At 43.1% G+C, this 24,446-nt stretch overlaps 1 protein-coding gene across 1 annotated transcript in view; it reads left to right on the top strand.

Moving 5' to 3' along the window:
* The first annotated feature begins 324 nt into the window (after positions 1-324).
* flt1 (fms related receptor tyrosine kinase 1) overlaps positions 325-24,446 on the top strand; it is a 29,038-nt gene continuing 4,916 nt past the window's right edge. The window contains exons 1-17 of the mRNA XM_079181207.1: positions 325-503; positions 3,176-3,272; positions 3,920-4,125; positions 6,333-6,457; positions 9,754-9,919; positions 10,038-10,174; positions 10,824-10,995; positions 11,232-11,349; positions 11,623-11,792; positions 11,893-12,040; positions 17,625-17,748; positions 18,415-18,523; positions 20,307-20,600; positions 22,315-22,461; positions 22,537-22,668; positions 23,811-23,917; positions 24,259-24,394. Coding sequence (XP_079037333.1) covers positions 446-503; positions 3,176-3,272; positions 3,920-4,125; positions 6,333-6,457; positions 9,754-9,919; positions 10,038-10,174; positions 10,824-10,995; positions 11,232-11,349; positions 11,623-11,792; positions 11,893-12,040; positions 17,625-17,748; positions 18,415-18,523; positions 20,307-20,600; positions 22,315-22,461; positions 22,537-22,668; positions 23,811-23,917; positions 24,259-24,394 — 2,446 coding nt within the window. The 5' untranslated portion in view covers positions 325-445. The remainder of the gene's footprint in view (positions 504-3,175; positions 3,273-3,919; positions 4,126-6,332; positions 6,458-9,753; positions 9,920-10,037; positions 10,175-10,823; positions 10,996-11,231; positions 11,350-11,622; positions 11,793-11,892; positions 12,041-17,624; positions 17,749-18,414; positions 18,524-20,306; positions 20,601-22,314; positions 22,462-22,536; positions 22,669-23,810; positions 23,918-24,258; positions 24,395-24,446) is intronic.

The following is a 24,446-nucleotide window of genomic DNA, read 5'->3' as shown; positions in this document are numbered from 1 at the left end:
GTTTACATTCATTTTTCAAAGTGTGTCAAAAAGAAAGGCCTATTTTGGACCATTAACTGTTACTCACGCCTCACTGGCACAATGCTAGAATTGTGCTTGGATTGAAAGGGGGGGGCTGCTCTTACGCGCGTTGGGTGACCGGACTTCCGTGACGTCACCTATCCGGTGGCTGCAACTGTGGGAACGGTATAAATCCGCGCCACTATCCAAATCGATGGGAAAAAGTTGCACTGGAGTTCAAGCGCGGTGTCCTGTTGCGTGATCTCCCGCAGCTTTCCTCAGGAAACCAAGCGTCTCTGTCCACTGACCGTCCGCGCTGAGCGCCACAGCCAAGTGCGCCGCGCTGTGTTGAGCCTTCTCTGGAGGGAGGGAAAACATCAGCAGGAATAAAACTTGTTTCATATTTTATATCTGCAACCTGCTCGCTGCATCAGAGTCGCCAGAGATGATGAATTTGATCCTAATCTGCCTGCTATGTGGAATGTATGGTGCTCTTGCAAAGGGTGAGTGACTTTGAGTTATTGTTGATGCAATACCTTATGTAGTTATTATTCGATAGTTTAGTTTTAACGGTTGTTAACTGCAAGGAATGTGGTTGTAATCTGTAGAAAATTGCATTTTACCCACAACTGTTACCTATAATATTATTACACATAAACTAGAGGTTCCTGTAGGGTCGTAAGGCATCTTGACGCTCTTTAAAAACAGAGTTATCTGACCAAAGCAGTCTTTAATTTTGGAAGAAAACATTGTGGCGCACTGTGGTGCGGCTGCTCATTTATTGGTCTCTTAAGTCGTCGGTGCGGCCGTGTGTCTGAGGCTGTTCAGCCTGTAAACCTCTATTAGCGCTGATAGCAGAGACTGAGATAAGCGCTATCCTGCGGGACACTTGTTTGGATAATGCGGAGCTCTGTGGCCCGGCTCATTGTGCGCTTGGCCCCGGTTGAATGGACTCACGCAGGGCGATGTTTCCTGAGTCAAATGAAACTTCTGATTTATAAAAAACGAGGGGTCATGACCGGCTGAAGGAAAATTTCTGGGCAGCAGCCGGGGTTAATCTGTGCTCGTTGTCAAAACAGTCGGTAGGTTGCTTTCACGATCCCCGCAGACTTTGCGGTGTTATTGGTCGCTTGGTGGTCTTTTGTGGCTAAAACAACTAAAAAAGCTAACTTTGCGTTTCCCTGCAAAATCAAACTATGCGCAAATAACATCAAATTAAGAATGTTATATGCATTGCCTGATTTCACATGGTAAATATATATGATCACAGTTACCTTGACCAACTGTTAATTAACCTCATTTGTTTTTAAAAAACAATATTTGTTAATGCTTTCTTAAATGTAACTAAACTAACATCACTAGTTAACTCATACCAATTGGCAACTATAGGAGTGTAAGGCCTAGGAGTGTAATTAGGCAAGATCATGTCAAATGTAGATGTTTTTTTTCAGCCAATCAACAAATAAGTTTAACCCAAAGCAGTAGAATAATTATATTTACATGATAAAAAATGGATGTTGAGAATTCCATTAGTAAGTCTTAATGTACAACTTGAATACATCACCATCCATTTATACACATTTCACATACTTAAACATACATCATTGATTGTACCCATCTCAATGTTGCCTGATCCCATCAAACTGCAGACGAATTCTGCAGAAATTATTTAAATTTCTTCACCTTAAAGTTTTTGAGATTAGATTCAGTGATTTGAGTATGAAAAGGTCTTGAGGGGAAAGTGTACTCAGTGTTAAATATCACTTTTGTTTGAACAAAAAAAATCTTAATACTCTCAAGTGAGTCTTCCAAAATTAGTCAGTTAATAAGTCAGTTGGAGTTATTTTTCCCCAGTAGTAATCAATATATATGTGTGTGTGTGTGTGTGTGTGTGTGTGTGTGTGTGTGTGTGTGTGTGTGTGTGTGTGTGTGTGTGTGTGTGTGTGTGTGTGTGTGTGTGTGTGTGTGTGTGTGTGTAAACTTACCACTAAAGCATATTTTCACATGATTTTCACTTTCTGTGGTTGGAAATGTGATATTTGGAATCAAGACGTCTATTTTAGTCAGGCAAAGTAGCAGGGAAACTGTACTCAATTATTTTGAAATGGTGCTTTTTAGACACTTAACAGCTTGTTGAAAAGGCCCCAGAAGGCTTGGAGGAGATTCCGAACTTCCTCTCTGTCTTCCTTCACCCTGCCATGTGTGTTTCTCACTCACACAATGTGAAATCCAAGGAAATAGTATAGGAAGTGCTTGCAGTGTGAGTAATGCTAGATCTGCTCAATGGGGCATCCTCTGGGAACAATGATGCTGACAATGAATGGTAGGCTACTAATGGATGTGATAAACTAACTCACTGCTGTACAAGTGATTTAACTCTCAGAGCAGTGAGACGGTTGTCTTCTGAAGACTGTTTTGACCTGCGTGTTGCACACTCTGTAAGGAGCAGTCACGGTGAAGGACGGACTTCCCTGAATGATGTTTCCGCTGTTGTTGGGAGGAAGGAAGGGCGGACACACAGTCGTCTTTATCTCTCATTAATAAACCTCAGCGATGGAGTGGAGAAATGCCTTTATTTGATAAACAAGAGGGACACTGCTTACGCATTTCCACACAAGTTGTCAAGTGGCCTGAGCGAGGAGATGCGCAGGGGGGTCACGCATACTGTGGCCTGGATGGAGTACGTGCTGTGGAGCCGCGACTCACCAAGACCGGTTCTGCAATCAGTCAAAAGTCCGGTTTAGTCTGGTTTATAATGGAAAGAGCATGAAGGGACTGTCCAAAATATTTATTGGTTGTTAAGTATTTTGTCTTCCAGGATTTCCTCAGAAAGTGGTCTCATGTAGATCCGGGTCGACACAAAGAGATTTGGACACTCCCAATCATATTATTAGATTTTAATATAATTGCATCCATCCATCATTTTGCCAAATGACTTATTAATAAGCAAGACATTCTGCTTCAATGAACACTCAGGACTCAAGCCCCCATATTAGAAAGTAAACATCCTGCCCGATGTCCCTAAAGAATACTGAGTAATGAATCTCTGGAGAGGTCCATATGTCCATAGATAAAGCCTTATCACCTTATGATTACTGTAGGACCAGACTACTATTTTGTGATGCACATATTCAGTAGTGTCTTCTGATTCTCATCCTCTCTCTTGCCTCTCCAGACAAAGATCAAAAGAGGAAGTACAGCGTTCCCATTCTGGATGTGAAAACCCGCCAGCTGGTCCTTGACACCAACCAGACACTACTGCTCAGCTGCAGGTACGTTTCAGGGAGATAGATCCAGGCCGGAAAACCTTCATTTGGGCAACCGTGATACACGGCAATCACCATCTTTGATACCTGCGATTCAAAGCAAACACCATCTTTACGCCTTAATGTCTTTCTATAAAATTTGAATGTAATTACAAATCATTGAGGCACTAAGTTGTTGTAGAAGTGATTTACTCACGGTTTTCCCAAACTCAAATCTCTTTCACCAACGAACTTCAATTACATTTTTTCCATCATTCATGCAGACTTAATTTGTAGCTACATTCAGATATATCTGATTTGAGTCTTGTATAATGTATTTGTTTCCCATTTTCCCTCCAGTTATGTTTCTTGTACTCTCAATACATACGTTTAAAAGAATATATCCCTTCAACAGTTCCTGGCCAGTGGTCCTGTCAGGTTATTTGTCTCCAGCTCCTCTTAATATATTTTTTTACTTCGTATTTTAGCCCAAAATCTTTTGGCTTCCTATTACACTCTCTACACGTTTCATCAGGGTGGTCCAAGTTTAGAGGATAGAGGATTTTAAAAAGCCCTTTATAGCATCTTCCTTCGCTGAATGTGAATGCACATGCAAAGATTGCCAAGTGATTTCTAAGCAAACTTTTATTTAACCTCTTGTACCTGTTGACCAGGGGTCGCTGGGAGCTGGCATGGGCGTTCCCATCAGGTTTGGCCAGAGATGAGGTGCAAGTGGAGGAGTCTCGCTGTGGGAGGAAAAGCCAGCATTACTGCAGCGGTTTGACAGTCAGCAGCACCCAGGCCCAGCACACCGGCCTGTTCCGCTGCAGGTACCTACACCGAACCCAAAAACAGACCTCCGTCTATGTCTATGTCACAGGTAAGACTCTGCTGCCCCGAGGTCCAAGAGCACAACTGACACTTCTTTTCTGTTTCTCTAGCTGCACTCATTGAACAACCCCCTCACGCCTTCACGCCTTCACCTCCTCATGCGTATGTTTATATCTCCAGGTTAAACAGGACGTGGTGGGTGCTAAATGCAGACCAATGCCAGAGAGTCAATTATATCCCAACACTGTTTGTCCCAGCAACACATCCTTCGAGACGACTCTGGCACAGTTTCATCCCCCTCCTCCCCAGCCACTCTTTTCTCAGCCTGGGCCTATACCTCCCTGTTGTCTATATATAAATCCTTTTTTACTTTCGTTTACGTGCTACCTCGAGACCAGGAATAGCCCAGCTGCTGAAAGGCTCAGGGCCTGGGCAGAGTTTCCCAGGGCATCAGCCTTATCTGCTCTGCTCAGCCTTGCTTGAAGCATCCTGTGCTTGGGGGAGGAGGGGAAGGACTTGAAGGGGGTGTGCTGGGAGGGGATGTCGCTGTGTCTCTCCAAGGTGGCGGCGGGGAGGTGTGTGGAAGTATGTGTGTGTGTGTGTGTGTGTGTGTGTGAGGAACTGAGGAGGATAAGATGAAGGCCAGCGGCTCAGCGGTATCAAGGGGTAGAGGAGGCACGATGTCTACCCAGCCAGCTCCTCCCTGTCCTGGAGGGTGACGCTGTTTGGGCTGGGCTGTGCCGAGCATGGAGCTGGGCTGGAGGCCAGGGTCACAGGGCACGCTACTGTTTGGCCAACAGGACCCTCGGGGGCCATCAATCGCTCAGGTCAGCATGTCCATTAAGCGTCAGACTTGGCCTGCGGCTCTGCTCAGACGTTGCCTCCCTCCCAGAGTCCTCTAGGAATCAAAGCAAGAGAAGGAAGCCCTCAGTCCGCTAGTCCTTTGGGTACTTTTGTTCGAATGTTCAGAGATTTTCTTTCCTTGAGTAACACCCTACGGTAACAAACAATACAGTGAGCAACACCCACACTTTTCAATGGCACAGCACTATTACAGTAGTCGAGCTGGGAGGAGAAAGCTCAGAGAGGCCGTTTGATTGCTTCTAAACAATCTGTGTGTTTATTGTTGACTACAGGCAGTCATTTGCTGAATGGGTATTCAATGAGTGGGTGTGGAGGACAGAGTATGTTTACGAGTGTGTGTGTGTGTGTCTGTTTGTTTTTGTTTGTTGCTGAGATTGATACTTGGAAGTGTGTGTGTTTGTTTGTGTGTTTGTGCATATAGGCAGGTGATTGTTTTCTTTCCTTTCTCTGTGTGCATGAAATGAAAGGGTCAGTTCACAGAAAGGTATGGAGAAATGTATTTTCTCACTCAGTCAAAGAGGTCATTTCCACTGGGGATGGGAGGACAAACCCTCTCACCTCTTCAAATCTTGTTTTTTTCCCCCCTTCACTGTTAATGTGTCATGTTGATTTTCTTAGCGGTGGGTCCTGTTCTGCCCCGGCTTTTGCCTCTCAGGCTACACTCAGGCTGTCCTACCTTATTGGTGAAGGTTATCGGACCTGCATGTAGCCTGAAAGAATTTAGCAAACAGTACTCAGGGCTGATCAAGTAAGCTGCCAACTTCAGTCTTTGGGTTGACAAGAAATAGAAAATAAAGAAAACGATAGATAGTAAAAAGATAGTAAAGCACAGTGTTTCATAGTAAAGATGCAAAAAAGACACACACACTTCTAAAACCAAACTTGCACACACTGTTATCTAACCAAGCTCTATGATTGTATTGATTTTCGGGGGCCATGTTTTAAGATATTTGTCTGTGAGATTTCGGCTTTCACCTCAACAAAAATGGAGGAGAATGGAAGCTTATTGCTCACAGCCTTAAGAAAATAAAACATCAGCATCTACCTAAACAGGACACAATGTTCTCATTGAAATTTTAAAATGTCAAAAAAGAAAATCAAACAATCTCTAATTTTAGCTTCTTGGGATTATCTGTTTTTCTCTGTTTTATATCACCACTAAGTTTACATCTTTGACTTTTTAAACTTTTGGTTGTACAAAATGTCAACCTGAGCTCTGAGAAGCTGTTGTGGGAATTTTCCTTTAATATCTGTGAACTGACACTTTAAACTGTACATATTGTGATACTGAACTGTGGTATTGAAAGAAAGCAGCGTCTTTGTTGAAGCTTTTATTTGACCTGTTTATTGTTGGTACCGAATGTGTCCCTGACCGCAGCGTTTGGGTTTCAGACAGCCAGCAGCCATTTGTGGAACGCCCGGGTATGAGCCCAGATGTGTTGTACATGAAGGAGACGCAGCCGCTGGTCATCCCCTGCCGGGTCACCCACCCAAACGTCACAACCACACTGGTCAAGGTCAGTGAAGGAAATGTGAACGAAATGACAAGTTGACAAGTCGGCTGTCTTTTATTAATTCCACGTTTGGGTGCAGAGATCTGCTCTGCATCAAGATCTCTCTTTGAAGCAGATGTATCTACACACTAATGTCCTCCTCTGCCCAATAACACCGCTCACATTCTCTGCACCACTTGCCCCAGGTTTTTTTCCATCAGGGTTCACATATGCACACAATGCACCCTACCGTTGTTTCCTCCCTCTCCAGATCATTCGCCACATTGTTCTTATCTTGGCAGCCATTAAGCTGTGGAGTGTGTGTTCGTTTGTTTGTGTCCGTTTGCGGATATGTGTGAAAGTGTGTGCGGATATGGTTGTGAGTGTTGGTGCTTGAGTGCTGAGTGAGGGGCCGAGGGGACAGTGCTACTAAGTGCAAAGAGGAGCATTTAGAGTACTTACTGTCTGCATGCGTGTCTGTTTTTGTATGAGTGCATGTTGCTGCATAGATGGTATTTGCCTTTCAATGAAACAACAACAGGTCTGTCTGTTTAAATCTGCAAGAAAACCTTTCTGTCAATGATGCCCCTTTCTTTACTAACTTTTTCCGATAAAGCGGGGCCCACAGCGTCCTGTTGGCACTGTTTCTACCTCTGGAAACAGGACATGAGGTCTGGATTGCCCCTTTTGGCCGCTGGCCAGCGCCACTTCCCACATCTCACCCTCCACCTCTTGTAGTAGGAATCCTGGCTGCCAACTTCCCCGACTGATGCTTTAAACAGCTGGTTTGCCTGAAGGAGGAAGCAGAGGGCAGCTACTGTTGACCCCGACAGATCAAAGTACAGTAAATGCTCTTTAATCACGAATGCTGATCATTAATATGGCAGCTTGTGCGTCACTGCAGGAAGCTTATTGTGGTATAACAACAATAGAGTAGTTGTACAACTTAGAAGACTCTGAATTTGACAGTTTTTGTATATCACATGCACAAAACATGATAGAAACAAGTAAGAATAAAAGTGTAAGTGGAAACCTGAATGTCAAGACATTTCACTCGTAACCACAAATGTGATCCACAGGGGATGATCAAAGTCGGATGGATTTATCCTCTGGGGAAAATGAATATCTGAACTAGATTTCATGGCAGTCCATCTAATAGTTGTTGAGATATTTTAGTCAGGATCAAAGTGGTGGATGGACTGTCAGCCCACCATTGGCCATGCTGCAAGCGTGGCTACAAAGCAAGAGGAAAGCTGCAAAAAGGAGGAATTGTCTAGGAACGTTAAATTCTAAGGAGTGCAAAAGCATAATTAGGACAAACCATAGACTATAGTGGTCGCATCACCTTGACATCACACGTTGATTTGTGGATTATTGTTTTGAAGACTCAAGTTCGGCATTTTGGCGGTTACCAGCTTGTTTTTTGCTAGCAGAAGTGACACGAGAGGGTACAACTGACAGCTGAATAAGACATTTTTGGGCGACCAATAAGTTAAAATGAACTTTCGTACACAGAAAACACACTGTGAAAGCGCTAAAGTTCTAAGACGAAAACACAGACAGCACACAAACCTGAAAATGCTGCGGTAGCGACTTGTCAATCACAAGGTAGCCATGCTCTAAAACATACCCGGCTTTATCGTCTATTTTACTATAAATGGGACTATAATTGACTAAAACATCATGTTGTATTGAAGAAGACTTGAATATAATGATTGAGACCACAAATGCTTGCTGAAGTAATAAATCAAGTCGAGAAGTAGCGTCATTTTGTCATAGACTTCTATACAATCAGAATTATTTTTTTTATTATTATTTTTGCAACCAGAGGAGTCATTAGAAATAATGAGGGTTAAGGGCACTTTCGCATTGGCTTCACTTTTCAGACCAGGAGGTTGGCACCTCGGACAAACCAGACCGTACATGACATCAACACATACACACACACACACACACGTACACGCATGTTTATTTTCTGCTTCCATCTCCTCACAAATGCCTGGAACCTCAAAGGTAATTATTCTAAAAATAGCTCTCCTCCACTTCCTTCATCTCCCTCCTCTATTCCTGTTCTGGCCGAACCAGAAATCCACTCACTGTCACCTTGTTTGTTTCCTGGATCGCTAATATGACCCTTCTCAGTGGGAACAATACTCAGGAGGCTCTGCTCTGTCGCTCTCACTGTGAAAGTGACCAAAAGGTCTCGGAGGTCCGGAATGACGGGTTCGACCTGGGGTTCAAGACAAAATGTCTATATCCTGTAGTAACAGGATGCCAGGAGATGGACTGGAGTCACGTTCCTCATATCCTGACTCCTCTGACTCCTTCGCTTCTCCTCCAGTTTCTTCACCTTCACATACTTTTCATGCAGGTTTGGAGGATGGGGTTAAGAGGGGCAGAGAGGGGCCTGAGGCGGATCAGAGGTGGCGTCAGGAAGTAGCATATACTTTACAGGACTGAGAGAGGAGGCGGAGGAGGAGCTCAGTGGCGTCTGAGAGGGTCGCCTCACTCTGGGAGGGGGGATATCAACCAGTTCACACTGGGGGTGCAGGAGTGGGGGGAAGTGTGTGTGTGTGTGTGAGATGGGGGTGGGGGGGTCCACCTGTTCCCTTGAGACTGGGTGGGAGGCTTCCACTGTGTCACAGAAACTCTAGTAAACATTTCCTTTAGGCTGCTTCCACGAAAACAACAAGGTTACACAGTTACACAAGTGTCCATGTCAAGGTAGCCAAGTATTGTAAAACCAACACTGTGAGAATACATGCAGCATCATCTGGGGCTTCTTCTGACAAAGTGGACTCTATAATTAGCATCTTCTAGAGGTTTTTGTAAAGGACTTGCGACTATCTTACCATTAGAAGCTAAAACAAAAGCCCAAAGTGGAGCCAAGATTATCTGGATTATAGCATCAAACCTGCACAAAATGGAACCTAATTCCAGAAAGACCTGAGTTGTAAAAGAAAAAAGGTAAATAATTGAATCAATGACAGCGGTATTCAATTTAGCTGCTTCAGTTACAGGGTCCTGGCATCGGGACTGAGACTTGAGCTTGAGCTACACTTGCTAACATCCCGACAATGAGGTTTTGAGTCTTGACTTGGACTTTTTTTTGTCTAACAACGAATCAAATGCTAATGACAAAGAAGTTTCCTCCTGTGTATCAGCACAGTTTTGGGTGTTACACATCACATGTGACTATGTTCCTTCCTTATTTGCAATGTTTAAATATCAAATCAGTCATTGTGATGATGGTGACTGTTGCTATTTGATTTCTCCATACACATTTGATGGGTGTTGTCTTGTCCTCCCTCCTCCCACAGTTCCCCAACCAGAGCCTGAGTCGAGACCATCGGAACATTGTTTGGAACAGCAAGTACGGCTTCACCGTCCAAACGCCAACCTTCGATTACATTGGCCTCTTCTACTGCCAGACAATCACCGACGGCGTCACACACAAGTCACGTATATACTTTGTACACAGACCAGGTCAGCAGTGCAGAACGTCTTTTTAGAGACAAAGCAAATCACACAGAAACATGCATGTATCTCTCAGCGAGTTCTATTCATACACATCATTTCTATATTTGCTTCTTTCTTGTCACAGTGAGTAACATCATGGAGGTATATTTGAACAGCAGTGGACCTGTGCAGGCCCTGAAGGGAGAGCGGTTGGTCTTGAACTGCACCGCCATCGGGGAGTTGAACACCAGAGTCAACATCACCTGGGACTACCCTGGAAAGGTCAGACCTGCATTGAAGTCTTTGGAGACAAATTACTGTTAACAGAGACTGAGCAGAAAAAATGTTGTACGGTTCTGCAATCCCCGGTATGCGATGAATGCCGATGATCATATCAGCCTCGTATCACGCTTGCACAAACGTACAATGCCGCATGGTTAAAGGTTGTGAAAGGATTAGTTTGGCATCAAAACTATTTGGATGGGTTAGACATCATGAACTACCTATGAATGTTAACTACCATAAATAAATAGAATATTCCCATAGCAGACTTTGCTATTAATGTTACTCACGCATCCCTTCAATCACATTTTTTAATGCTTTTGGAAAACCAACAAGTTTTACGTTGCAATTAATGTGATCTCATCTCAAGCTACCAAGTCTACCACTTCCTGATAAGGTCTATGTAATTAAGGACTTATTAGTTGTGACTATAACTTTATCATTATGCTTGATGAATAATTTAGTATATTTAGCTATAGCTATTATCGCTTCAATGTTTGGTGAGAAGTCATTTGTAAAGACCGATTTCTTCTGATCATTTATTTAGTAGCGACAGAACATTGGGTTCACAACTTTACATAAATAACGTTTTAACACAGGTGAGCCTTCAGTGTTGATTCTGTGTCTCTTCCTCCATCTCCACCTCCAGAATAACAACACCGGCTCCACTTCCAAGAGGCTCCTGAAACACAGAACGCACATGTTGTTCTACAATATTCTGACCATCCCGAAGCTCCAGCGTTCAGACCAAGGCCTCTACACATGCCGCGTGACCAGCGGGGAGAAAACCAAACAACAGAAGATCACTGTTACCGTCCATGGTGGGTGTCTTCTGTTGTGGAATACTTCCTCTGGAACTCCCTGACATTTAGATGACTCCACTGCAGACATATGAACAAATTACTCATTTATATTTTCAGTTTCATTCTGATGGTGATCGACTCTTTTTTTTTTTTACAGACTGAGTGTGGTGGATTAATGTCACAGCAATTATCAAATGTTTGCATTCGATTGCTTAATCCTTCCCAAATGAATGCATGTGTGTCTTCAATTTTAGACCGTCCATTTATTCGCCTGAAGCCCAGACATGGATCTGTGATTGAGGTACAGGCAGGACAGAAATCTTACCGAATCTCTCCCAAACTACGAGCGTTCCCTGTCCCTGAAGTCATCTGGTAAGAGATCAACTTGATCCCTGAAGTCACACCTAACCGCCTTGTTTTTTGTCTTTAGTTTAGTTTTTCCTCCCTTTTTTATCTCTTTTAATCTCTGGTACAGTTTCTCAACACCATTTCTTATGAAAGGCCTTTGTTTTTGCTCGTCATATTTAGTCATTGAAATGATCAAAGTAATTCTGTAATTGTAGACCTCGAAATTATTTTCCACCTTAAAACTTCAACAATCATTCAGTCCCTGAAACTTTGCTCAGAGGTCTTTTTTTCTGACAGGTTGAAGGATGGCATGGTGGCAGCAGAGCAATGCTCCAGATACCACATGGATGGGAGTTCCCTGGTGATCCGGGATGTGGCAGAAGAGGATGCTGGGAAGTACGCTGTCCTCGTAGGAATCCAGGAACACGGACTCTACCAGAATCTCACGCTCACACTTGTGGTTAATGGTGAGAAATTGAATTCTTCACCCACCAACCACCTTTAGCTCTGTCTTAGACTCACCTCAGTGTTTGACTTCTGTGTTTGTGTGTACTTCTTGTCTGACAGTAAGTCCTCAGATAGGGGAGAAAGCGGTGTCGTTGCAAGACCCGGGCTCAGTGCCACGGGGGAGCAGACATGCCCTTCACTGCACATCCCACGGAGTCCCTCCACCACAAATCCAGTGGCTCTGGCATCCCTGCCCATCCAAAGGCCTGTAAGTAGCCCAGAAGACTAAATGCAGTGCAGTGTGCACATACAAATCTTGCCTCCAAATTTGAGCAGTAAACCATTAGAAATTGCACCATCAGGAATTAGTTAGCTTCACTATTGAATAGTATAAAATCCTTTACACCTGTCTTTACAAAAGAGCACTATTTAACTATTTTGATGAGACAAATTAGACAGCAAAACATATTATGTTATGTTGAAATAGTCATACGATATAATGACCCACTGGTGCTGTTTTCAGTTGATATCAATTGAAACTTTGAATTACTTGTACATATTTTGGCGGCAAAGGCTGAAATGAATATCATTGCTATAATGTTACAAACACATGCAGCACAAAAAATGATGTCTTTGTTTGTTTTATCTGATTTGATGGTCTGTGTGTGTGTGTGTGTGTGTGTGTGTGTGTGTGTGTGTGTGTGTGTGTGTGCGTGTGTGTGTGTGCGCGCGTGTGTGAGTGTGTGTGTGTGTATGATTTTGAAAAACGAGACATGTTTTGTCTATTTCAGCATGTGTTCAGACAGCATTTCCTTCTTGTAACCAGAACAGATGCCTTTGGGGGCCTTTCATGTGCGGAGAATGTGTGAATATGTGTGTTTGTGTGTCTCATCATGTTTGTGTTTATGTTTGCTTGCTTGTGTAACTCTTTCCCCATATGCTTGTTCTCTTACTGTCTGTGTTTCCTTTTTCATATGTTTGTTTAAGTGTATACAAATGCGTAGCCTGTGTGTGGCAGAATGTGTGTGTGTGTGTGTGTGTGTGTGTGTGTGTGTGTGCCTGGTACATTCACAGACACAGTACACTGCGTATCTCAGACTTGAAAGGACAGAGAAAAAAAAACACACTTCAATGGAAGCCAGTTCCGTGCTCTCAGCCACGATTTGTTGGTTTCCAAATCAAACGCTATGATTTAATGAATTTCCTGTCCAGGACGCAGGCTAAGAGGCCTGTTTATTATTGTGATTGCACGCTGCATCCTGTGATGCCATTTCTTATATCTGACACACACACACTATATATAAAGTTCTCATGAGAAATGGCCCAACCCAGTGATGCAGAGACAGTCATTTAGTCAACACAACACGAGTACTCAAGCCGGCACTTGGCTGAAACATTGATTGAGTTGTTCTTGGAGGTCAGTTACTTATTGTGTTGCTTATGACCAAGTCAGAAAGGTTAAGTATCACCTGAGAGCACCACAGCAGCCGCCCATACTTTATTCCCACTGACATCATCAGTGTACTTGACCCTTAACACGGGCGCTCTCCAGCGTGGTTTCACTCGTCCCTCTGCCAAATGCCAAATGTAATCTACACAATGTACATGAACATCTTTTAGGAGAGCAGGTGGTGCTAAAGTATCTGATGTTTTTTGTCAGAGTGTTATAAACTCTTTCTCCTGCAAAAATGTACCGAGAAAATCTCTTGCATGTTCAGGAAATATATTCCGATTTTCAGGTAAAAACTATTATGTAAGTCTTGCCTCTGTTGTAGTTCCTTATGGAGTTATAGTGTAGATGCACAGTATGTATGAGAGCAGAATGTATCTTGTTTTGTTGTGATGAGAGTCAAATGCAATCTGCACATGAAGAACATTCATTTGGTAAATTCATTTGGTAAATCAATGATTGATATTGACTTTTAAATTGCTTCTGAGTGGGTTGTAAGTCAAATTTCAATTTTAAAATCACACAAAACATACAAACATGCAAAAGCATTACTCACAACAACAACAACAACATAAAGATTTCACTAGACCACTGAAGCTACCGTTTATCACCAAAAAGGATCTAAATAATAATTGCACTGTGATGTTTCACTGGCTGATTCATGGTCCTTCGTAAAGCTCTGTTCTGGTTCTGGTTCTGCTGCAGTGTCTGCAATGAGTGTGTTTCTTTAGTTAGTTTTTGGCTGGAACCTCACTGGCCCCTTGTTCTTTGCAGCCCGGCTGCACCACGAGCCTGACGCCGCGCTGGAGGAAGCCCAGGGACATTGGACCAGGCTGGGCCAGGCTGATGGGGGGCCTCGCGCCTGGGTCCTGGGCTCACTCCTGGGTCTGGCCCTGGGAACCGCAGCGCTCTTATCTGGCCCGGGCAGGAGGCGCACTGGGCTTCCTGTGCGAAAATCAGAGCGCTTTTCCTCTCGTTGTTTGGCTTCCTCTACGACGCGAGACGCTTCCCAGCAGCGTGATTGTCCCTTCGTCTTCAAACGTGGCACAGTCCGCTTCCTCAAGAGCTTGATCTATTCTTGAGAGACCCCCCCACACCCCTTCCCCCAACTCTGCTGCCCCCCACACATACCTCTCCAACCCCTTCCCTCACCCGCTCTGCCCTCCACCCCAACCAAGCATCAAGAACAACTCCCCATCGCCTTCCACCCTGGAGCCCATCCCCTTCACCACCGCCAAGTCCACACACTCATCAGTGCTTGTCCACAGCAGCCAGAACCCTCAGGGACATTACCAGTGACCCCATGTGATGATCCTGTGCGTGCTAAACTGGTGTGGAAAGTGAGCAAAGTGATTTGGAACACTGCTGAGCAGTGAAGACCAGGAGACACAGGAAACAAGGAGGAAAATAAGCCACATCAATAAGGATATAAGGACACCTGCTTTACTGATTATTTATTTAATTCCTTCATTTTCCCAATTTAAGTCAGCCCCTTGCACCAAGCCATCCTGTAGTTTTATGCTTTTTGCATTTCACAGACGTTTTGAGCCAGAAGAAGTGCAATTCCATTCATCCACCAGCCACATTTCTGGAGCTGCTTTGCTTGTTTTTTGTGTCCTAGAGTGGTACTATAATGGGTGCATGAACCGTGCCTGTCCTAAGCCCCAATCTGATTCTGACATCCACAAAAGCTGTGAGTTTCTGTTCCGATTTTTAAGCCACTGGTAGAGGGTCGAATGTGCTCAACTTGGACGGGCGCAACAGCAGAGAGGACAAGCTTTGTGTTGTTCACTATGGGATGCCTACAGTTCTCTATTAAAAGACTGACGGTCAGCAGACGCCTACCATGTAGGAAGTGTCCACAGACCAGAGACTATGCCCTCCGTCATATTATGTCATTCTGTGTCGTCCAGTGTCATCCCATGTCAAAATGTCTTGTTTGTCAAATGATGTCAGTGTAACGGCCCTCTTGTCCTTGTATTGAAAGGTAATTAAAATCAAAATGTATGAGTGCCATAAGTGTTTTAGTAAAGTCCAGTTCTGTGTGTATGTAAAGCAAGTGTGAGAGTGTGTGCACTTGTGCAGGAACGTCAATGTGTGTGTGTGTGTGTGTGTGTGTGTGTGTGTGTGTGTGTGTGTGTGTGTGTGTGTGTGTCTACGGGTGTCACCCAATGTGATTCATTCCTTGTATACAGATGTTCTATGAGTAATATATGAATCTAATATTTAATAATTTTATACAACTAACTTACATATGACGAATGACAATATTTGCCAACTTTGTATGAATCTGTATTGAAGTGTTATATCAGTTGTTTGTGTTTTTGCATTAAACTTTGCTTATATTTGTGTATTGGTTTATGCCGCCCTGTGTTTTTTGGGGGTTTTGAGACGAGAACAGACAGGGACAGCGGTTAAAGTGTATTTTAAGCGAGTGAAACAAGACAGGAAGAAAAGGCAGGAGATGACCCACACTGATACACAACTCATTCATATTTCCAGGCGGCTGCTGCTCACCCTGTTCTCAGTTACACACTGTGTGAATGTGGCTGTGGCATGACTGTGTATGCATGCTTTTTCGCTTTTCTGTTTCTAACCACGTTTATGTCAACACACCCATCTAACTAATCATATTTGTGTGTGTGTGTGAGTGCCACTTTGATTGAGAAAGCTTTTCCTGGGAAGCTTGGGAGTGCTGGTGTAATCTCTGCCTGTGTGTGTGTGTGTGTGTGTGTGTGTGTGTGTGTGTGTGTGTGTTTGGTGTGTGTGTATTTGGTGTGTGTGTGTGTGTGCATGCGTGCATTTGAGCATGTATGGGTCAGGCCCGTGGTGTCATGCACAGGGTGGGTCATTTGTGCAGTTGCACATGCCAAGAGGAAGAGCAATCAGGGAGCAGAGAGGAACCAACCTCAGGGAGGAGCTCAGCAACACACAGAAAAGGATACAGACAGAGACGGGGAGTAGAGAGGGGCAGTGACACATCTATAAACAGGCCGTGGATCAATGGACAGAGTGGAAATGACAGTTTACAGTGAGGATGATGGTTAATGTCTAAATAATGAAGCTCCTTTCTTTTGATTATGAGATTTGTCTACATTATACTGCCAGATAAATAGATAGATAAGTATCCCCTCTTTATAATGCACAGATGATGCCCTACCATCAGTATTTTATTTTGCATATACTTTAAATCATGCATAATATTTTTGGTGAATATAGAGACAGTCACTTCTTTGCTGGCAAAAGTTATACGGGGATACAAATTCTTACATACAGTATTTTTGGTCTGCCATAAAACGTTTACCTCCTTTGTGATGCAATCTTTTTGTATAACTTTGTTAAACATGGATACGTTTCCTCTTTCCTGGTGAAAGTTAGAGGGAATACAAATTCCTTCAGACTACATTTTCAGTCTGCCACAAAATATATCTTCTCTATAAAAACAGAACTTCAGAGCCGGACATACAGCATACTGAAACTATTTTGTAATGGTTTTAAACTGTGTAAAAATACAAGAAATAGAACTGTTTTTGATGCCTGTTCATAAGAATGTATCAAGTAATGCTTTATTTCACAGACGGATTTTGATTTTATACAATTATCACAACAAAAAAGCATTTTACAACTAGTGCTTCTTGCACTTAATTAACACATTTGCCAAATGTAGTGCTTATTAAAATTAACTTTCATTTATAAGCACATTTACTTGTTCCTTGTTGTAGATGGTACTTGCTACATTACATTATATTTATCATCATATTCAATATGTATAAGCGGTTCAGCATTACTTCTATAGAACTGTTATGAGACACGGAGACACATTTTCCCTCTACTCTGAAAATAGTTGATCAAGCATTGTGTGTTTGTGGCCCCTTCATGTGTGATTTCAGAGGTTTTCATCCTAAAGATGTGTATAAATAAACCACAAAGCAGCCTGCTCTAGCTCCAGTTCCCACAGATCAACCAGTGTGTAATCTATGGATTTAGACTTGTGAGACTCGTAGAGAGGGACAGGAACTCTTGTCCTGGAAATGTGGGATGATTTGTTAAGAATGGAAGGAAGTTGATCCACAGGATTACAATACCACCTCTGCATCCTCCATAGATGAACAATCCAGCATTACATAGCAACCCAAAGATCCTATTGTCAGCCTGCATGACAGGGTAAGAGGACGTGATGCTATTGATAAAAAAGGTTTGGTGATGATGATTATGTGAATGGAGGTGAAGATAGCATCAGGCAGTGATGATCAAGGCATTTCCCTGGTCATCCTCCTGCTGAGCACAGCTGAGAAAAACACAGACACACACACACAGACACACCTGGAGGCAGCATAAAATGACTTGTGTCAACACAGCTGAGTCTCTGTCCCTATCCTCCTCCTCATCCTCCTTATTCAAGGTGTGTGTGTCCAACGTCCTCCTCGCCATGGAGCCCTGTGACCGAGAGGATCCCCGCCACGTCCAAAAGCAACCACATCCTGAGTATTACGCACAGACAGGAAGTGCTTCAGGGAAAGAAAAAGGTAGGTGAAGCATTGTAATACACACTGTGACTGACAGAAGAGCCTAGTGTGTGTAAGTAACAGGATTTTTATATACTGTCGAACTTTAGGTTAAAAACACCAAAAACAAGCCGATATGGATAAGTTCCAATAACTACTATACTATACTAACTATAATTTATCCTGGAAAAATATCTTAATTGCAATAATTAACAGATGAATTGATGTAAATGGACCAATATGAACAGAAGTTGGATCATTTGTTACATCTCTAAAATATAAAAAACATCAGAAAATGTCACTGTATAGTTTAACTTGCTAAAAAGTTCAGATGCTAAGAAAATATTGTAGTTTCACTCAGCGTATCATCTCTGCCCTTCTTTGCTCACGTCTCCTGTACACACTTTCACAGATACACACCTTTATTAATACTTATCAACAGCTTGTATGATGAGCTGCCCACTGGGTTGAAAGTGTGCAGGAGGCCTGGCTCAGAGACCCCTATTGTCTGCTCATGGGCCCATGGAAAATGTAATTCCTGCCATCAGTGGCAGAGGTTAGGAGCCTGAACCTTAAATGTGTGCATGCATGTGTGTGTGTGTGTGTGTGTGTGTGTGTGCGTGTGCCTGTTTTTTCATAGTGTGCTCAGTGCCGGTTTGATCATGCGGATGTTTGTGCTCTCCATAGACAGTGGGGGTCCTGACTGTGGCAGAGGCCTTTGTGTCTGGAGTGTATCGCTGCGTTGCCTCCAACTCTGCCGGCACAGACCAGCTAGACTTCCACTTCTACGTCACAGGTGAGAAATCATCTCCTCAGATAAACAACTCATGAGTGGGTTTTTGTTCATAGATGATGTCAGAAATGACAGCAAACTGTTAATTAAAGGATGCACATGTGATGACCATAACATAACCTGAATGTGATGTTGTATACAGTATGTATATGATGAATACTGGATTTCCGACCCCATGATTAGCTGGTACCATTGGCATCAGCCTTTGAATTAATGAATACACAAATAAAGAAACAAAGAAATAAAACCCCAAAACTTTTTTTACTGTCAGATTAAATAAACGCAATCAGACATTAAACTCAAGGGACCCTGCTGTATTCTGAGAGGGTGGAAACTGACTGGTCTGTAAATATAATGTCAACTATTATCACATTCATCATTCGTCTTGTGATTTGCTGTCACATCTGCAAACACGAGCACACACTCCTACACGCACTTGTTCACAGATGACATACTGTATATCTGTTGCCTTTTGCTCAGTTAGACTGCGATAGTGTATATTTGATTGAACATATACTGACTTTCTTTCCCGTGTTGTAGGCAGCACTGTATGAGTATGAGTAAAAGGGACTAGGAGCCCACGTGCAGTAGATGAAAGTTAATCTGTCTGTATAATGTGTAAGAACAGACTGTGAGTGGAAGAAACATGAAGTGAAATGCTGAGTGAAAAGGAGGAGCAAGTGGGGAGGGTGAGAACAGAAGATGGGCAGCGATGAAATACTGAGTTTTCAGGCTGCAGAATACTTCTGTATATGGAGTTGTTACTACTGTGTTAAGGTCATTTCACCATTTGTGAGACAGGTGATGCAACGTCAGAAACGTGCGAAAGAGACACACCAGCAATGTCACTGCTCTGCTGTGGAAAATCTCAGAGTTCAAACTGACCTAGAGCGATGGGACAGCAGCTGCTTCAGTACCATCCACCAACATATCACAATTCAAAGCTGCTCAATTAGTTTCATATTGAAGAAACGCAACTTTTCTCATCTAAAAATCTGAAACTTGCTCAAAAGTATTTTGACATTATTAAATTCTCGAGTGGTATCTGGTTAGAAATTTGAGAATAATTTAAGGAAAATGTGGAATATTGTACAGAATACCCGATACAAGAGCTCAAATAGATATTTTAAATAGTTAAAAAAGGGACTGTTAAGTGTCAGAAGAAGAAACACACACATCAATGATCGTTGAAATCCTTGGCAGAACAAAGTAGCGTACGTGCATCGGTACATACTGCAGTTATGTGTGTCATGTGCTTAGATTGGTTACTCGGCCTACAGGTAAAGTTTATTTAGTGCCTATTTGTGTGCATGAGTGTGTGTCTGTGCAGAGGGCTGTGCTGAGCTGTGTGTGAGCAAGAGCGAAACAGGAACCTGGGGCTCTTATCGTTCCACTTCCCCGTACAGCACACTTCCTTGGATTGGCAGGTCCGCTTTATTTCGGGAGGCCTTGGGGTGTTCGGGAAAGATAAACACTATCTGCCATCAGGAAACTCTCGAGCCGTTTCCACGGGAAGTTTCGGATGGCTAAAGTAAATAAAAAGCCTTTTCACTGTATTCCACTAGCTGCTTGTACCCACAATAGCCATTCGACATTGTCGTCAAAGGCTAGAAAAATGGAGGATCGGTTGAACCGGCTCTCCTGGTGTCGTGCACCAGACAGGATCCACACACACTCATCTAGAAACTGAGAGTTTTTTTTCCCCATCAAACAGGAGATCAGTGAAGGTTTATATTTGGTTCACGTTCCCCCTCCCTCACGTGTTCTCCTCTCGTTTTCCCCTCAGACGTCACAGGGGGCTTCAGTGTGAGCCAGAGGGAGGAACCCAGAGAGGGTGGAGACCTCCATCTCACCTGTGTAGCCAATAAGTACCTGTACACAGCGCTGTCATGGCATCGAGTTAATGACACTGAGGACGCCCAATCCCGCAGCCAGCAGCTCACATCGGGGGAGTTTTCCATTTGTCTGGTCCTGTTGCTGAACAACCTAACAGCCAGAGACTCCGGAGCCTACAGATGCTCCAGCCGCCACCTGATCACGGGACAGGAGACACACCTGGAAACACAGGTGGTGGTCACAAGTGAGTAGTTGCAACTTTACGATCTCCTCCTCATCGTCCTCCTCGTCATCTATAAGCCCATAGTCTACACTGTGCATTTTTGGGACACTTACTTTAAAATGAATGAACATGTAACTTTAATAAACAATAATACGTAAAGGTTTCTTTATGAACCACTTTTCAAAACTATTATTTCATTACATACTTCAATTTTGGCATCTGAACTCCACGAATCCAATTTAAAAAAAAAAAGATTGTATTTGACTTTTTAGACCAATTTCAGTAACTTGAATAATATTTAATATTCTTCAAAATAAAATATTTTCATGCTGCAAATTCAGCGCTATCTAATCTTCAACCTATTATATATTGTATTGAAATTCACCATGCTTGGTATTTGCCTCTCCTTGCATTCCTACAAATGATATGCAAGAATTAAAAAACGTCGTCACGAGCTAATTTATTCAGGGGTCCGAGAGCTGAACAAGGGCCCTTGAAAATACCAGAGATTAATATTTATTGCCTCCGGCTCTCAGCTGTTAGGGCCTTGATTTTCTTGCGGAAAAGTGATTTTCTTAATTTCTAATTTAGTTCGTAATAACTCAACAACACATACATAAATACAAACAAACAAACACCCACTCTCTCACAAAGTTTTGGCTGTTGGGAATTGGGTCCCCTCAGCTTCCTGGGGCCCCACCCTGCCTTTGCTCTTGCGCTCCTGCTCAGCACCTCTTTCACGTGGGAATGAGCTCTTGTCTGGAGGAAGAGCACACAATGGTACTTCCCACAATGCCACATTTACAGGCCCCCACACAGGGCCGGAGGAACAATCAGCCAATCAGACACTGTCAGGCCCAAGCCCCCGCGGACAATCATCAATTGTTGTCCAGGAGGAAGATAGGGGAAACAACAATCAGTCGCCTTGGTTAAGTAACTTTTCTTCATGTCTTTTACTGCTGTTCTCTATACAATCAGGGTTCAACGCGTCAACTTCCTCCGCCGGGATCCCCACAAGGGAATTACTATAGAGACAGCGTGACCAGAAAGAGAGAAGTTGGGGAGCGAAAATGAAACGATTAGAGGGAGAATGGAGGAAAAAGATGAAAAGGTTTTCAGAGAGTCAGGAAGCGATGTGGTCAAATTATAGTGTGATTATTGTCGTGTAATTATATTGCATGAGAAGGAAACTAAAATACCTGCGTTCAACTCATTGTTTGCACTCATTGTCCAATAACCGTTCACATAATGGAATACTACATTGTTGTTGCTATGAGAAATGGGTTTTGTATTGCGGGGTAATTCAGGGTGAGTACGGGGCCCAAGAGAAACACAAACGTCAGCTGACTCACAGGTTGAAGCCAAGGCCACTCTTCTGGAAAAATGTGTCACTATACCAGTGCACGGTTATATTATTGTCCAGAAGTGGCACTGGTCCAGAAAACAGTGGGAAAAAATAGCTCTGCTTTCACTTCATCACAAATCTGTTTAAGTCTATAAATAACTGCAACTGTAGTCCGTTATTGCGCGATTACAAATATCATGACATCACTTTCCTCAAAAATTAGGTTATTTGAAGTGGCATTAAATGGAAATACTCAAATAATGTACAAGTACCTCAGAACTGTATTTAAGTACAGTACTTTGTACTTAGTTGTATTAAGTAATATGCCAAAAGTGTCACAAACATACACTTAAGCAGACATATTCATGGTGTGTGTGTTTCTGCTTTCAGTCCTGGAGCCTCCGGTGCTGCTTGACAATCTGACAGATTGTACCGTAAACGCCAGCACCTCAGTGATCCTGAGCTGTCCCTCTGGAGGCATCCCGCCCCCAACTATCACATGGTACAAGGATGAACGTGCTCTGTCTCCGGGATCAGGTAAAACAAATACCTGTCAAACATGCAAACTGCAGCTGCGTTCAGGAGTCTAAGAGTCTGTGCCACCATCTTTAGGTATTGTGATATCACCAGAAGATGGGACGCTCCATATTGATCGAATCACAGTGGAGGACCAGGGCCTATACACATGCCAGGCCACCAACGTGAGGGGATCTGCAGAGAGCTCTGCTCATATATGGGTCAACGGTAAGTATCCGTCAACCAGTTGTATTTTTCTGCCTTTGATTGGCTGTGTTTACTACTTCTTACAGATAGGACAATTCCATATATGGGTATGTCTGAATTGTCCATTGTTCCCAGTCCTGGAAATAGATGTAGAGTGAGGATGTACAGACATATAGTACAGTAAATCACATTGTTTTTGTGGATGTAGTATTTATACACGGAGGCATGGTGTGTCAATTCTATTAATGGGAGATTATATGTCTGTTTATCAATTCTTGAGTAAACATTGATCACCTTAACATAATCCAAATGTGGGACACACTCCTTTTGTTCACACACAAACACAAACACATCAGTCATACGTCCGGTGTAGACAGGCCCCGTGTGGTTCTGCTACCCCCAAGTTTGAGCTTCGTTCCCTGGCAGAAGTGGTGGACACACTTCCCAGGCAGGAGGAGTGGCTCTGTGTGTGTGTGTGTGTGTGTGTGTGTGTGTGTGTGTGTGTGTGTGTGTGTGTGTGTGTGTGTGTGTGTGTGTGTGTGTGTGTGTGTGTGTGTGTGTGTGTGTGTGTGTGTGTTTGTGTTCTGGTCAGTCAGGAAGGAAGCTGTCTCCCGTTTTTATTTCCTCCAGAAGGGCCCGTCCTGCATCTCAGAGAGGCTCCACACTTAGCTGAGCTGAGCGTTTTCACTTCTTCAAATAAAAAAAATAAAAAATAAATGAGATTGTGAGTCAATGAGTAGGGAGGATGATAGTATATTACAGTGAAAACACAGTGCCCCCATTTGGAAGGGTGGAGAAAAATGTAAACATCAAGCTCATAAACAAAATTATTTATTGTAATTTTCACCAACTATCCCTGATTTATCTTCAATTTTATCTCAGATTATCTACATTCTTAAATTATATGAACGGAATGTAGAAGAGAAATCCTGTTTTTAATGGTTTTTTTCATCTTGATGAAGGTAATAATATTCAAAGTCCTGTGAAGCTGCCTCCAGGCCTGCTTGTGTATACTAAAGTAAATTAAATCAAATGCAAAATGAAAGCTAATTAAACACTGATATGTATTTGTGGTGTGTGTGTGTGTGTGTGTGTGTGTGTGTGTGTGTGTGTGTGTGTGTGTGTGTGTGTGTGTGTGTGTGTGTGTGTGTGTGTGTGTGTAGGGGCCACAGAAGCCTCTTTCCTGGAGATTCCCGCACTCACCTGTACCTGTGTTGTGGCCGCTCTATTCTGGCTTTTTCTGACGCTCTTCATACGGAAACTGAGACAGGTGAGATGAAATAAATATACGGTGCTTATTCATGGTTTTCTATGTATGTTTGTTAGTATCATAGGTTTCGCTGTATAATTCCACTTTGCTGATTATATGACTGGTGGGACGTAACATTTCCATCCAGCACCAACATCTCAGACTTCCCTTTTCCTTCTCACCTCTCACATATTCATCTCACATTACCAAGCTGTGCTGAGTCATTATTTTTCCAGGTGTCCTGCAAGTTTGTATCTCCATTTTTTTTTCAAAACAGTCCCTGTTCACAACTTTCTACAAAATACTACAAAACTACAGTGTTGGTATAATACTGGTATGGGTTTTCTATTCTTTCTCCAAAGCCCAGCGGCGCAAACACCAAACCTGAGTACCTGTCAATCATTCTGGACCGTGGAGAGGGGCCAATAGAGGAGCAGTGTGAGAGACTGCATTACGACCCGCACCAATGGGAGTTCCCTCGGGAGCGGCTCAAATTAGGTGCAAAAATGCAGAAATGGACGTTTCTAGTGACTTGTGATATGAAGGATTT

Source organism: Pholis gunnellus (assembly GCF_910591455.1).
Source record: "Pholis gunnellus genome assembly, chromosome: 20".
Classification (NCBI taxonomy): domain Eukaryota; kingdom Metazoa; phylum Chordata; class Actinopteri; order Perciformes; family Pholidae; genus Pholis; species Pholis gunnellus.
The sequence above is the reverse complement of the archived record's forward strand: the minus strand, read 5'-3'. Positions and strand labels throughout refer to the sequence as shown.